General features: G+C 34.9%; 1 protein-coding gene across 2 annotated transcripts in view; it reads left to right on the forward strand.

Annotated features, from left to right (window-relative positions):
• Positions 1 to 14,988, forward strand: part of NTN4 (netrin 4) — a 108,375-nt gene extending 93,387 nt beyond the window's left edge. For both annotated transcript variants that reach the window (XM_061205453.1, XM_061205454.1), the window contains exons 8-10: positions 4,966 to 5,034; positions 7,838 to 8,008; positions 13,558 to 14,988. In XM_061205453.1, the coding sequence (XP_061061436.1) occupies positions 4,966 to 5,034; positions 7,838 to 8,008; positions 13,558 to 13,694 (377 nt within the window). In that variant the 3' untranslated portion in view covers positions 13,695 to 14,988. The remainder of the gene's footprint in view (positions 1 to 4,965; positions 5,035 to 7,837; positions 8,009 to 13,557) is intronic.
• Positions 14,989 to 17,055: the final 2,067 nt, after the last annotated feature.

The following is a 17,055-nucleotide window of genomic DNA, read 5'->3' on the forward strand; positions in this document are numbered from 1 at the left end:
GCTTATTGTCAAATGCACCATTTATTGCCAAATAGCTCTCTCAAGTGGTTGCATAAATTTGCATTCCACCAGCAAAGTATGGCACCCTGTTGTTCCACATCCTCACAAATAAGTACTTTGTACTTATTTAACAAATGTCTATATAGCACATACAAGGGGCCAAGCAGTATTCTAACTCGTTAACTCAGGCACAGTTTGACTCATTCAATATTTTTTGGACTTCTAAAACTGATGTTATCAAACCTCTAAATTTTTGCCAATCTGATGGATGTGAAATGGGATCTTGCCATTTTAATTGCATTTTCCTGATTAGTAATTTTTCATGGTTTCTTGGACTTTCAGGTTTCTCTTCCTGTGAATTTCCTATTTGTAGTTTTCTTACTAATTTGTAGGAGTTCTTTATAGACTCATTCATTTAACAAATATTTATTGAATACTCATACTATGTGCCAGTGCTGTAAATCTAGTAATTGAACAGACAAAAATCTCAGTGTCCAAGGAGTTCACATTCATGCAGAGGAAGACAGCTAATAAACAAGTAAAATATTTAATGATGTTTAATATAATAGAGAAATAAAGCAGGGATGTGGGATAAGAAATACTTGAGAGGGACATACTTTTAAATGGGGTGATCAGAAAAGTCCTATGAAAGGACTTTTGAGAAAAAAACCTGAAGAAGGTAAGGGAGTGAGCTATACAGATAACAGAGGAAAGAGAGTTTAGGCAGAAGATACAGCAAGTACAGAAACCCTGAGGTGAGACTAGGCCTGGCTTATTTAGGAAACAGCAAGGAGGCCAGTATGGCTGAAGCAAAGTAAGAAACCACAGTTTCAATACATTCTCATAGAGAATTTATGGACCTTTCAAGAATCAAGAACTCAAATTATAGAAACACTTGGTATCTGCAATTCCATATCATGGGTTTTTTTTCACTTAACATAATCTTATGATCATTTTCCTAATTGGTTTCATTTTAATTCACAACAGGAAAGAAGGTGGGAAAGATAAGGTAATATGAAATTGTCATATTTATCTTTTTTAGCATTTGAAAAGGAAAAATCTTTCCCATTAATTTTGTGCCTTAATGCTACGTAGTCTGAATTCTATGATGTTAACTTTAATAACCACTTTTGAAAGATATCTTCTCTTTTTCTAACACAGTGGTTTTCAGAATTCTCCAACTTTGTCTGCCAAGCCAAATCTGTAAAAATCAAGGTTCTAGTGCCATAAGACGTTAAGCCAATCATCATGTTACTAGGGAGGGAGCTGGCAGCACACTAATGAAGCACATAACGGTGCTGGCATCAGACTAACTCCAGACTCTCACGTCCACAACAGCTGTTAGGTCTCTGATGTCCCCAGAGAGTCTCTGAAATTCATCTGGATGAGCTCCGGATTGAGGAAGAGACTGTTCATTCTCCTGCTACAGCAATATTCCCAATGGGTATAACATAGTGCCCCTGGGCACCTTTTTCAACAGAAAAGTGATAATCAGTTTTCTAAGCACTGTGGTTCATTTTCAAATCTATTTGCCTACCTACCTATTTACCTGCCATAAGTTTCCATAACTAGGAATATAATGCACTATACCAAGATACTCTTAATTTCTACCACTTCTTGTGGGGTAGAGAGCATCAGATGTAAAATTTCACTGCCTGTCCAACAAAACTGGCTTTAACTAGTACCAGATAACTGTAAACAATACTTTTTTTTTAAAACGTTCTAACAACCCAGTATAACTAAATAGGTTTTCCTCTTCTTCCAAATTTCTTTTAAGAAAACACATCTGGGCTGAAGCCTAATCAAAAAAAGATTTATTCAAAAGCAAATTTTAATGTCTGATTTCTTAACATATGAAAAGGGAGTACTGGAAAGCAGCCAAGGAAAGGTCTTCAAGTAACACTTATTCATGTTCTTTTTACTAAATTTTTTTTCTTTTTTCTTTTTATACAATTTTTAAAGGTTACTTTCCATTTACAGTTATTACTATATTCACTATAAATATTCACTATATTCCCCATGTTGTACAATACATCCTTGAGCCTATTTTATACCCAATAGTTTGTACCTCCCACTCCCCCACCCCAATATTGTCCCTCCCTACTCATGTTCTTATAGGCTCAAGGACTAAAGAGAAGAGCATTATGTTGAGGAGTAAGATATGCATGGTAGTTACCATACTCTCTTGCTTTGGTGGAATCATCAAAGGCCGTGAGCTGTCCACTCAGGTTGCTACAATTTCTGAATGAGCAATCCTCTGCTTTGTTTAGATGATAAGCAATATTATTTAACAAATCACAACAGCTCATTTTAAGCATCTTTGATTTATCTTTCCCACTATTTAATTCCACTGTGATTTTCTACTTGCAGATCTCATTCTGGTTTCTCAAGAAACTTTAGCTAGAGCCAATATGTCAGTATTTTCCATTTTCCATATCTACCTACCCAATCTCACCAGAATCACACTCTCATTTTCACTTGTATGTCTTCAGCATCTCTAATTCATTATATTCTCCTCGTACTAGACCTCTGTTGTTTTTTTGCCTGACCAGATCCATTTCCCCTTCTTTCTTGCTATTTCTGTGGTAGCTCAACCCAGTTTTTCTTTGGGGAACCACTCTTCCACCATTTAATACAGTCTTAGAGAGGCCAATCAGATGTTTTGTCCCTAGAATTTAAATCTTGAGCTGAAAGTGACAAATTCTGAAAATGATTAGAGTTCATGATTCCAATGGCAAAGCCATAAAGAGACTGCCCAATAGATCTCTGGAGCTCTCTTGTTTCTTGTTCTTTCAGAGTTCTGGTTCTTCAGCTTTTTCTCCTTTCTATGAGCTACTCAATAAACTTTCAATAATTAAATTAGACTATTGATTACTACAAAAAAAAAAAACTTAATACACTCCTAAAATGCTCTCCTTCTCCTAACTTCCCTATTTCTGTTAGTGAAACTACAATCCTCTCTGTCACCTTGGCTGAAAATTTCAAGTACATTTTTATGTTTCCTCATAAAATTGGATGCTTGTCCTCATCCAATCCAGTGACAGGATTTGTACACCTGTAGACCCTAACTCTGCAGCATCCCTTGATATTTCTTCCTATCTACACCCATGGCCACCTCTCAGACCCACATCCCATCTGCCTTAGAAAGACAGTACAATGGAAAGATCGGGGGCTTCAGATTCTCGCCAACCCAGGCTTAAAATCTGGCTTTTCTACTTGTTAGCTATACGCTGCCTTGAACAAGCTAATTAACCTCTCTGAGCCTTCCTTTTTTCATTTGTTAATAGTACCTCTCTCATAACCTTATTGTAAATATTAAATAAGATCATATGGATAAAATTCCTTATAAACTTTATGGCTTATAGTTGGTACTCAATTTAGTTACTGTTGTGTGTTACCAATTTCACTAGTTTCTAACTGGTCCCTGCCTTCATTTTTTCTCCATTCCAATAGTTTTGATACAGTAATGCCAGATTAATTTTCATATATATTTTTTTAAATTCATGTAACTTCTTTAAGCTGATAGCTTTGAAAATTCCCCTTTATCTAACAAATTAAATTCAGGCCCTAACTGCGTATCAATCAAGGTCCTCCATGATACCTTCTATTATTCTCAACTCAATCTGTACCCAGGATAAACAGAACAACTGGTTCTTCCATGAACACTCTCTCCCCTTTCTCTCTTACATTTCTTTGCTCATCCTTTTATCTCTGTATTCCTGTCAAATTTCTATTTGTTAGAATCTTAGATGAGTAAATAAATGTAAAAGACTTAAAATAGTGTCTGGCATGTAGTAAGTGCTCCTCAGTAAATGTTACCTGCTGTTATGCCACTCAGTGCCTATAAAATGCAATGTGTGAGGGTAGGAGGGGAGGGGTTAGGGAAGAGGTAGAATTATATCTAATTGTGAAATCAGTAAGAATGAAAATCCTGGGGAATTCCCCAGTGGTTAGGACTCTGCTCTCACTGCCGAGGGCCCGCGTTTGATCCCTGGTCGGGGAACTAAAATCCCACAAGCTGAGCGGCATGGCCAAAAAAAAAAAAAGAATGAAAATCCTATCCATTCTGGGCTTTAAGAATATAAAGATGAATAATAAGACATAACCATCGTCCTCAAGGATCACAGTCTAGAGAGGAAACAGGTACGTAAATAAGTATAAGAATGCTATTATAGACTATGTACAAAGGCATTTTGAAAGTCTTCCAAAGATTTCTTCTGGCAAATCTTTCATACATAATAATTGTAATACACAATTTTAACTGTTGGGAGAAAATAACCTAGTTATTCTTCAAAGTCCACTTCAAATCGTTCTTCAGCCATGAAGCCTTTTCCATCTTCCCAAACATGTGGCCTTCCCATCCAAGCATATTGTACCTGACCTAGAACACTTATTACTGTTTACACACTTGCTTTATTCACCTTACTGAATTATAAGCCTTAAGGCAAGAATTGTATCTTGCTCATCTTTATATACTCTGAAGTATATAGCATCATGTCCTGCACATGACAGGTGCTTAATAAATATTTTAAAAATTGGATAGCATTACCTTCAAAGGATTTCTCAATGATTTGATTTGATTTGATTTTTATTGTGGTGAACATTAATTGTAAGAAAACAGTTGTCTTTCCTATAGGTTAACCATTCAGTTGTTCCATTCCATTAGCATGGAATATTAATCCAGACTATATTTATCATAACATCAATTACAAGCATTAAAATATATCATTGTTTCTACATTTCTATATTTCTCTTAGGTCAATACTTTATTGGATGATAACTAATTCAAAAAATGACTCTATTTCTTTTGAGTGACTTTTCATGGTTTCTTATGGATTATATCGTATGAATCACTCAAGCCTTAAAGAGTTATGCCACTTGGATTTACTTGCGATTGTTTTTAGTTTTGTTTTTTTTTAACTTTTTTTCTAAATAACTAACACCATTTTCATTTACTTTCTGTAGGTAAATGTGAGTGTAAGGAACAGGTGTTAAGAAACTCCAAGGCATTCTGTGGAATGAAATATTCATACGGTGAGTTTGAAGTGCTTGAATGCTTCTAAGGATCTATTCAAACTAAGTACGAAGAGTTTTTAAGGAAATGGGTGGCCTGGTTTATGACATTCACAGTAAATCAAAGCACTAGTCTTATATAATAATAGTAAACATAGTAGTCTGGCCTTGACCTAGATTTTCCTAATAGAGATGGTGTTGAATGTAATGGTGAGAGCAGGAGGCTTTTAGAGCAAAAGCAGGGTTATCCTGCTATGTGGAAAAGAGGCAAACAAGAAAAAGAAAAAAATCATGACACGTAATCCTTTCTTATAAATGCTTCTTGTATTAGTAATCTAAAAGGGAAGCCTCTAGCCACTTAAATGATTTCTCAGCCAGTTTATCCTGTAGTACTACTAGGCAGAAATCAGTTTAAAGCAGTATATTTCACAGTGATTAAAAGCTCAGGCTTTGGGCTCAGACCTACATGGGTTTTATTTGTGGTTTATTGGGTGGGTAACTTAACGTCTCCAGACTTCCTCATCTGTAAAATAGGGATGACGCCACCTTCCCCATGAAATGAGATTTTTGAAAAGCACACAGCACATTACCTTGCACATACTAGATGCTCAGTCAGTGTTAGGGAGGAGGAAGGGGAAATATAGTGGGGAGGCCTTGAGACGAGCTCTCTGCCTGAGTCTCTTCCCTGCCCTCTCTGTATACTCTAGACTCCTCTACCTTTCAAATGCCAGGAAAATACAGTGTATGGACAAAGGAAAATGCCATTGCCCTAAGTAAAGACTGTTACTATCTTCAAATTCCAAATGGCTTTATGTTTATTATTAAGTATATTAAAGATGCCTTATCTTGCCAACATGTCATTGACTAGTGTCTGAATCTTTTTATTATTCCATAATGTATACAGCATTATTTATTATTTATGCATTACAATGAACAGAAAGTTTTAAGTCATGATTTCTGAAACAAAACGTTTAGGTTCTTGATAACATTGTATTTAATCTCATAAAAGATAAAAACATAAATGTTAAAAACCTCAAAAATCTTATCTAAAATTATGTGCATATTTCCCTCCTTTCACCTGCCAACTTAGTTAAATAATAGAAGCAAACTTTTGAAATGCATAGTGCCCAGTAAAGAAAAGTCAGTTTAGAGGGAAAGGTATTTACTATTAAAAGCAAAAAAACATGACAATTTAGTCCAAAGTCATTCAGTTCAATAGAAATATCAACTGGTTTTCATTATCACATAGATTCAATAGCTCTATGACTGAATTTACAAATAACCACATTCGTATCTTTTAATACAACTGTATTATTTTCTGCTTAAGAGAACTTGAATGCTTTTAATGATGTCATAAAGTATCTTGGTCTTATTAAGTGCAATGTAACTATAGACTTGGGGAAAATGGTCTCCCCCTCCCCATTCTCTGACTTAATAGAAAAAATACTCGATTCATTTTGTTTATTCTTTTAGCAAATATTTATTGGGTTATAATAGTGAGTCGATAAGGTTCCTGCTCTCTTTGAGCTTACAGTCTAGTAGAAAAATAATAGTGAACATTTATTGAGCATTGGCCATGTGCGAGGGGCTACTACAATATGTACCCTTCATGCATTTATCTTACCAGGGTTCTAGTCCAAAGTCTACCTCTAATCAATCAGTCATACACGTTTGAGCAGTTTACTTAATTACTTAAAACTTGCTTCCTCATACATAAAACAAGACTAGATGAGCTCTTAAGAGCCCTTAGACGTCTAAAATTTGGTGAATCTATAACTTGGTGAATTTGGTGAATCTATAAAGAAAACATGGCCATCTGACAGCCATATTCTCAGGATATGGTACCAGCCAAGATAGGGTTCTTTTATTACACACAATCTTCCATCATCTTCCAAGATATAGGTGAGCCAGTAAGAACTCTCCTAATAATACAGAACATTGCATTCAGTGTTCCTTAGGTCTATGTTTTTCCCCACCCCAATTTATCCCATTACTTGATCCCTATCCACATCCATTTCATAGATGGAAGAACATAATAGAATCAGGAGTCATATCGAAAACTGGAGCTCTGCCATCACGTAGGACAGCTTCCTAATCCCAGTCAGCTTGCATTTTACACCAGGGAAGAAAATTAAGTAATCAATAATATTATTTAATCTCTTTAGAATACATAAAATATGTCCTGGCAGTAATATTTTGCTTTTTGTCATAACATTACACAAAGCTAGCTATAAGAGTATAATATAGTCAGAATCTAAATAAAAACCAAGATAACAATTCTACTTCCTGTGCATCTTTTTTCTATTTAGATTTGATAGCTGAATGTGTTTAAGATTTATTTGCAGTAGGCAAATGGCTGATATTCTCTTAGCATAGTGATATGGACAGAAGTAGCAATTGAAAAATGTTAAGAAAGAAGAGGATAGTTAATATAGATAAATGAGATGAAGTCAGTGCAAAATCAATGAGCCTAATGATTTTCTTTCTTTTTATTGAGGTGTATACAGTTAATGTACAATATTATATGTTTCAGGTGTACAACTAACAATTCACAATTTTTAAAGGTTATATTCCATTTACAATTATTATAAAATATTGGCTATATTCCCTGTGTTGTACAATACAATACATTCTTGTAGCTTATCTATTTTATACATAGTAGTTTGTACCTCTTAATCCCTAATGATTTTTAAAGCAAATTTCCACATTATCATCATTGGTTCACTTTTCCATTATACTCTGAAATGCATATTTAAGTCATTCAAAGTTCAAAGGATAGTATGAAATTCTATGCATTTTGACTTTTGGAATTGTGTTGTTACAGTGCTAAAAATAAAGATTTTATCAGCTCATGATAAAGGATCTCATGCTGAGGTCAATGTGAAGATTAAAAAAGTCTTAAAATCCACCAAATTGAAAATTTTGCGAGGAAAACGAACATTATATCCAGAATCATGGACTAACAGAGGCTGCACTTGTCCAATCCTCAACCCTGGTGAGCATTAGTCTCTTCTAGCTTGTTACCTACCGTGTTTCTGCTGATTTGCTGCTTGTCCTACATTCTCTGAACCACAACCTAAATAAACTCAGCAAGAGTATCTCTCCTTTTCACCATCTGATCTAGGAAAAATCCAAATGGAATTCTTTGAACTGACATCAAAAATTTTTTCTCTTTCACATGCTCTATAAAAGTAAAATATTTTAAAATCCAGCAATATAATATTTTCTGTCCTGAAAGAGAAGTCTCAGATTGGTTCCAGGTGTCAGTAGCAAGGAAAGCACTTTCATGAATTTATCTGCCAATAATACTGTATTGGAAAGCTAGGTCCTATTATGATGCCCTGGTTAGAGCTTGCTCCCAAAAGGAAGTTCAAATGCAAAATTCCATCTGTGCAAATAATATCGAATTCATTTTTACTGTTGCATGAGAAGCATCTGTTTCTCCTGGATAGAAAACAACTCTCAAGTTCTCATCATCTTCTTTTTCATTAAATGATCATTTTGGTTTCAAATTAGAAACAGCAAAAATAAACAAACAACAACAAAACTACAGAATCTTAGAGAAACTTGCAGTGGAGGGAAATTTGCACTTTAAAACATTGTGGCAGACATAGAGGCAAGCAAGTAAGCCTGGGATTCATACCTGTTCACTCTACAAGTACACTCCTCATACTGTGTCATAAGCTGCTTATTTCTGTCTCCCTCATTAAATTTGAGGATGGGATTTAGATTTTTGACCATACTATCTCCAGGGCCTACCATTAGTACCCAAATAATAGTAACAAAGTACCCACAGAGTAAGTTCTAGTAAAACAAATAATATATTTTTTAATCTTCTGTATTTCCCTGTTTACGAAGTTGCCAGCTGTGTCTTAATGGCACTGCTGAAACAGGTGCGTAATTTGTGTTCTGGATCTAATTCTTTTCAAATTTAAGTCCAGGAAACCACAGTTATGTTAAGAAGTCATTTATGGTCTTTGGTTAATAAATTTGAGAGAAATAGATAACTGAGTGAGAGAAAGAGAAAGAGAGAGAAAAACTATCAATAAAATACTCCCGGCAACCTAAACGATCTACACAGTGATATAAAACTCTTGACTTTTGACTATTGACTAATCTCTCACACCCTTTTATACCTCTTCATATTTTATTTAAATTAATCTAAATTTTAATAAGGAAAATTTTAAAGACATTTTAAAATAAATATGTTTACAAAGAACAAATGAATTAATCAGAATCTTGGATTTTGAATACCGGAGACTAGGAGTCATCAATTTAAGTTCTGTTTCCCGGGGCTCTTTCTATAAGCACTTTCTACTATCTTGGCCAAAAAAAAAAAAAAAAAAAGAAAGAAAGAAAGAAATCCACTCAGTTTTTTAGTAAGACATTATAAACAAAAGCTTTGACAATCTGAGCCACCCTCCAGGAAGTGAACTATACTTCCTAATCAGATTTCTGCCAAATAGAGTAAAAGAATCAACTGAGTTCATCACAATTGAAAACATAAGCACAATTATTCAAAGAATTCTTGAAAACATGTTTATTCACTTTGATGAAAAGACTAGAACCTGCCAAAGCAAAACCAGACACTCTTTCATTTCACTTTGTTTTTCCATTTTACAAGTTCAATAGCTAAGGCCAAAGAAAGCTGATAAGAAAACTCTGAAACTTTACACACCAACATTTCCTTTGCTACTTTTGAAAAGAAGTAATCTAATTGGCATCCCTGCAAATTCATTCATTCCTACATTCATACATACATTTACTCATTCATCAATCATATATTTTAGAATACCAAGACTAGCACTAAAGTATTATATTTTCTTTCTCTATGGATACAAAGTAAACTTCGCGCCCTCAAACTTATAGCAAGGTTGGGACTTCCCTGGTGGCTCAGTGGTTAAGAATCCGCTTGCCAATGCAGGGGACACAGGTTAGAGCCCTGGGCCGGGAAGATCCCACATACCACAGAGCAACTAAGCCCATGTGCCACAACTACTGAGCCTGCGCTCTAGAGCCCGTGAGCCACAACTACTGAGCCTGCATGGCACAACTACTGCAGCCCGCGTGCCTAGAGCCTGCGCACCACAACAAAGAGTAGGCCCCGCTCACCGCAACTAGAGAAAGCCCGCACACAGCAACAAACACCCAACGCAGCCAAAAAATAAAAATAAATAAATAAATAAAAACTTATAGCAAGGTAGATGTCAAAAGCATAGAGATAGGAAAATAAAATGTAAATGCTAATAAGTGATACAACAGGTAACATTGTTTTCCTTGCTAACTTTTGGCATGATGCTGTTCCATAATTTATGGATTTATTCAGCATCATTTTTATTAGTGTAATTTATATTTATACTTCAAAGTAATGGCAAACTCCTATAATATTTGTTCTATTTATAGTTTCAAAGTAAATTCATTTAAAATACTAGACTTAGGGCTTCCCTGGTGGCGCAGTGGTTGGGAATCTGCCTGCCAAGGCAGGGGACACGGGTTCGAGCCCTGGTCTGGGAAGATCTCACATGCCGCGGAGCAACTAGGCCCGTGGGCCACAATTACTGAGCCTGCGCTCCGCAACAAGAGAGGCCGCGATAGTGAGAGGCCCGCACACCGCAATGAAGAGTGGCCCCCGCTTGCCGCAACTAGAGAAAGCCCTCGCACAGAAACGAAGACCCAACACAGCCAAAAATAAATAAATAAATAATAATTTAAAAAACTTCCTTATAAAAAAAAAATTTTTTTTAATTAAAAAATAAAATAAAATACTAGACTTAACACTGAAAGTTTCCTAAAAATTGTTTATCGTATTTTTTTTTAATTCTTTTTTTTTTTTTTTTTAATTTATTTATTTATTTATTTATGGCTGTGTTGGGTCTTCGTTTCTGTGCGAGGGCTTTCTCCAGTTGCGGCAAGTGGGGGCCACTCTTCATCGCGGTGCGCGGGCCTCTCACTGTCGCGGCCTCTCTTGTTGCGGAGCACAGGCTCCAGACACGCAGGCTCAGTAGTTGTGGCTCACAGGCCTAGTTGCTCCGCGGCATGTGAGATCTTCCCAGACCAGGGCTCGAACCCGTGTTCCCTGCATTGGCAGGCAGATTCTCAACCACTGCGCCACCAGGGAAGCCCTGTTTATCATATTTTTAAATGAGGATTTTATTATTTTAGAGATGATACAAACAATATCAAGACGATTATGTTTTAACTGTTAATTAAATATTGGGATTCTTTTTCATGAAGAAGCTAAGGTTACCCTTTAAAGAATTTAAATACCTTATAATCCATCTTATATATATATGTATATATTTTAACAAAAATGAAATCATAAGTATATGCTTCATTCTGCAACCTACTTTATTCAGTTATTATCTTTACCTTCAGTTTTAATTTTCATATACTCAGATCATATTCCAATTTCCCAATTGATCCCAAAATGTTCTTTAGACGTGGTTTGTCCTTGCCAGTATTCAATCCAGAATCACACATTGTATCTAGTTTTTAAGTCCCTCAAGTATCTTTTATTCATGCAGAGTTTCTTTTTAGTATTGAAGAAATTATTATTGTTGAAGAAACCAGGCCAGGTGTCCTGTAGATTATCCTGCCTTCTGTATTTGTCTGGTTGGTTCTTTGTGGTGTCATTTAGCTTGTCTCTCTACTTCCTGTATTTCTTGTAATCATAAAGAAAAGCTTGATAGACTCAAGATAAACATTTTGTCTAGAATTCATCATAGATATTGTTGTGTGCGTCATGTTAAATCACATCACAAGATATATAGTACCTGGATGACCCACCGTCAGGGTTGCTAAACTTGACTCTGGGGTTGGAGTGATTACAGTCTGATCTCTCCAATGGGTTCCCTTTTGAGACTAGAAAACAATGAGTATGAGTTACTTAGTCACTAAGCAAATATCCAGTTCCCCATTAACTATTCAATTTAATGATTTTATCACCAATTGGCAATCCCTTCCTCAATGAATAATTTCATTAGAATTTGAGAAATGATGTTTTTCTAATTTCACCTAATTCCCTTCATTTATCAATTAACATTATTCTGTAAGAGGACTTTCTCTCCCAAGCTGGGCTATTAGGTTACCATGAAATATAGTTCCTATTATAAAAGCAGGATAAATGCTAAATTCTTTCCTTTAATTTCCAATTTCCAAAGTAAGGAATGGTTTTAACAACTGTCTCAAGAGGACAAGTTAATTTTTCTCTGGCTTTCTCTTTTTTGAGTATCACTTTGGAATTATGGATTTTTGTTGATTCAGTATGTTAACACACACACAATTATTACATTCTTGGTGCTCAAATTATCACAACTTTGGCGAGTTGTAACCCTCCCTTGCTGGTTCCTGTATCCTTTTAAAATGATTCCCATTAACCTTTGAAAGCTTCCTTGCTTTTTTTAGCACAATAAGAAATCCCATGCTTACCTTGTATCTTCCTGCCCTGGACCTAAAAAAAGCATTTCTTCAAGAAGCCTTGTTTAGTTTAGTTTTGTCTTTAGTGAGACCTGTTATTAGAGACATTATGTTTGTTACAGGTGTTCATTACCACTGGAATGACATTTTTAAAGCCATTTTAGTGAATGAACAAGACTGTATATATTAAACCATGAGTTTAAATTGATATTTTCAATTGAATTTTAACATCTCATGTTTTCCCTTAACTTGAGTTTTAAAGTATATAAGTCTCTTTATCTTATATAGGAAAGTTTTATTTTATAAATGTAATTACTTATTTGCTCTACCCTATAATATTAAAGAAAATTGTTTCAAAATACTAATATTGATATTACTACAGACATGTACTGAGGGAGATTATCACATTTCTTTTTATTAATGTATATATAGATAATGAGATTGTCCTTTTGGATTTTTATGTTTGTTAGCCAAAATTTTTACTTGAAGCCTGAAAAGAATTTTGAATTATAAAGTCAGCACTAGTCAAGTCTCATCTTTTTTTTAAGTATGACAAACATTCTATATTCCAAAAACACATCGACTTTATATAGGAGACGTGTTATTTTGTATAATCCATAGCTCTCTTCCAATACGTTTTCCCAAATGATTGTTTCACTTTTATAAAATCCTCCTTAATATACACTACCATACATAGTGAGTCTCCAAGAAATATTGAACTGTAGCAGCATGTTAAGTACCCACAGAATCCTCACTTCTTCACCATAGAGGGAAAGAGTAAAAGTTCAACAATCAGACAGGCCTGAGCTTGAGTCAGGGTGCACTGCTTACTGGGAAACACTGTTTCTCAATCTTGTCAAGCCTCGTTTCCTCATTTGTAAAACAAGGAAAGAAGAAAGGTAATACCTACTTCATAGGGTTATTTTCAAGATTAAATGAGATAATACATTTAAAGCATTTAGCGCATAATAAATATTTACTAAGTGTCAGCCATTATTGCCTATGACTCCCTATTTCAACTATGAATTTATAAAACCGTGAACCATGTATATATAAAACTGCTAAAGTCACATCTCTCCCTTCAATAAACTATGATACTACATAGTCCCTAATTTTGTTCTCTTTCAGGTTTGGAGTACCTTGTAGCAGGACATGAGGATGTAAGAACAGGCAAACTAGTCGTGAATATGAAAAGTTTTGTCCAGCACTGGAAACCATCTCTTGGAAGAAAAGTCATGGATATTTTGAAAAGAGAGTGCAAGTAGCAGAAAAGGTGTATAGCACATAATGGCAATTCTCTATGTACAAAACACAAACATAATGGAAAGGAGACCTCAAAGATGAAACTGGAATTTTTTTTTAGTGCCAAAATATATAGAAATGTTCCAATGCATGGCCCTTGTCTACCCTATCTCTTTTGGGCCCATGTTTAAATACAGTTTGTTTCATAAAGTGGAATGAAAAAATCCAATACCGATACCTATTTTCTATGGGACTGATTCTGAAATTCATAACTATTAAGAATATTTTAATAGCAGTAAGATATTTAGCAGTAATCCATTAAGGGTAATGCATCTAACAAGGACTCTTCCCATCTTCAGATATGTTACTTACATTTGTGCTACTTGAAGTAATTAATGAGATTTTAAGGAATCCCCAACCCTAGTATCAGAAAAGGTGTTTCTTTAAAAGAGCCTTCTCTTGCGTGATGTGTGTGAACTTTGGTCTGTGGGGTGTTAAATGGAACCTCTCCACATGTATATAGTATTTCATTGTATAAAGCACTTTACTACCTACCACTTGTGTTGTGAAAGTTTGGAGACTGCCGTTGACAGAAAAAAAAAAAAGAAAAGGGCATGTAAGAAAACCTGCTGAAACAGAAGCACTATCACCACGCGTGGAAAAAAAGTGACCACAAAATGGAAGTTGTACTCTTTAAACTTGAACACTTGAGAGTAACTATGTGAAGATGCAACCTGAAAGGAGAATATGTTTGCATGAAGTCTCAGCTTTGGGATAGAGGTTAGATTCCACAGATACCGGCCATGATGAAACTTTTAAAAAAACTGAACAAGAAGAGACTCTAAAATAAGAGAAAGGAGTCATAAGTGTAGAAAATGCTTGGATAAAGAGGAAATGGACTTTAAATTTTAAAAAGCCCATTTATTTGCAATGCACTTGTATACACTTCACAAATTATTGTAGACACAATTTGTTTTATTTTTGTGTTTAGTATTTAAACCTGAATATGGAAACAGTTTCCTCCTTGTCTTTATTAGCAGTATATGGTCATTCTATTCACTCATTTTTTGACTCAATGTATGTGATAGTTCACCAAATTACAGTTTTTCATTATTATTTCTCTTCTGTACTCATGCATAACCACTATACATATCGTTTCTTCTGTACTTGAATATATAAAACGTGAACCACAGTGCCATAAGATTAACTTCACATACAGAACATATTTTTCCTGAGGTCCTGTGGACTTGCAAAAAATATATATATATTGCTCTGTTAATTTTTTATATTTCATATATGTAATAAAGGAATATGATCTCCTGATTTTTGCCTCATTTCCTGATCAACTCACTGATGCTAAAGATTACCTTCTCTTAATGAGGGAACTCAAATATAATTCCTTAAATTAAGAAAATCAAATAAGGACCTGGTATTTCTACTCTTATATTCTGGGGTTTGGGGATGGAGTGGAAGCTAATTCAGATGGGTTTACTTTCTGTGGCTGTTGGACGTGAACTTTTTCATCAGATGCATTGCATTTTTTTATATTACATTTACTTTTTAACTAATTTAAAAAGTAATAAAAGTTCACTGTTGAAAATACAGAAAACCATAATGAGAAAAAAAAAATGCCTATATTCCAACAATCATGATAATAGCTGTTAGCAGTTTAGTGTAGATGCTGCTAGACTACTTTCTATGCATATACATACCTCTTACAGAATTGGAATTATACTATACATACTCTTATGAAGTCTGCTTTTATAACCTGTAGCATATCTCTTAGTTTCTTACCTATTCCTATCTTATCCTGATAGATGGAATGCTACCTAGTAGATATCATTTACAAGCAACTTATAAAACATGGTGGTAAGTACATCATACCAAGAAAAATATTTTAAATATGTCAGATATAGGATTTTCTTAAGTTTCAAAATTGCCAGGTTGCCTTCTTTTCCATTTCACTTTATATAAAATAGCTATTACACATTAAAAAGAAGAATATAAATAATATCTATTTTTTAAAAGAGTAGAAAGATGCCCACAATATATTATTCAGTGAAAGAAAATGACAGAACAATACTTATAGTATTAGCTCCCACCCCCGAAACACATTTATAATATATATAGCATCTCAAAAGTTCTGACAGATAGATTATAGTAGTATTTACCCCTGCAGGGGAAAGAGAATTCTCACCTTTTATTTTGCATATGTCTGCATTGCTTGACTTTCTTTCATTGGTCACGTACTGCTTTTGTAATTTATTTTTTAAACACTTAAAATTTAATCAACTGTTTTTAAAGTATGTTCAAGCAAAATCATAACTGAAAGTTTAATTTAGCTAGTTTACCAAATTGCTGGGGCCCTATATGGTCTTCCAGTCTTTTTGATTAGAATCTTCACTAGGTGGTCTTTCAACACCTTTTCTGGCAACATTCCAAAACATAGGTCACTGTTATAATCATTTTTTAATGTTTTGATTCTCAAATCATTTGCAGCCCTTTCACTGCAGTTTTAATTTCCTATGAGCATTATTGGCTTCCAAAGTAAAAAAAGAAAGGAAAGAAAAAGAAAAATAGAAGAAACCTCATGTTCCTCTTTGTAAAAGTAAACAACAAAATGAAATGTGAGCAAGCCGCCCCGTGACCCCACTCCCGTTCCATCATTCCATCATTCTGCCACACTTCTGTATACTTTCTCACCCTTGGCATCTTTCAAAATAACCATCACAGTACCAAGGCAACAGAATCACATAAAACTTCCATCTATGGCTTCAGATGAACATGAATACTTCCTTCACGAGCTAGTGGGAAAGTCTCTGCCCCCAAAGCTTTATTCTCTGTACTGTTGGGCTTTATTAGCCAGCAGATTAGTTGCATAATCTCCACATACCTATGTGTATAATTTGTCTGAGGTCAACCCAGTCTATGCCTTCTTATTACATCAATTTCCCCATAGAGGAATGTTACTAATATTTGGTATTTGATGCAATGGAAATTCTCAATCACAGGATAATCTTTTAATAGTGAGGTCAAATCTGTAGGGATATGATGGCGAGTCCAAAAAGCAGTGTGCATCTGGCTGTATTAAACAGAGAGCAAGGCCTGTTACGGGTAAACATAGTTCTTTGGGATACTTTGGGTTCTTGCAGAACAAGTCCCTTTCTAAATGATTAGAGACTTATCAACTCTGAAGGGTGGGAAAAAAAAACCTTGAAAATTCCTTGTGCTGGCTGTCCCTTTGCCACTCCTCTGGAATGCCTGAGAACAAGGAGCGCGAACACAGCCTTGGCTGTTGAGAGTTTTGTCAGAGGCCCCAGGACTGAATTGCCTTTGTGTTCATTGTTTCAATGAGAAGCAGTCCCCTAACATAACTTTATCAAA

Source organism: Eubalaena glacialis, chromosome 11, assembly GCF_028564815.1.
Source record: "Eubalaena glacialis isolate mEubGla1 chromosome 11, mEubGla1.1.hap2.+ XY, whole genome shotgun sequence".
Classification (NCBI taxonomy): domain Eukaryota; kingdom Metazoa; phylum Chordata; class Mammalia; order Artiodactyla; family Balaenidae; genus Eubalaena; species Eubalaena glacialis.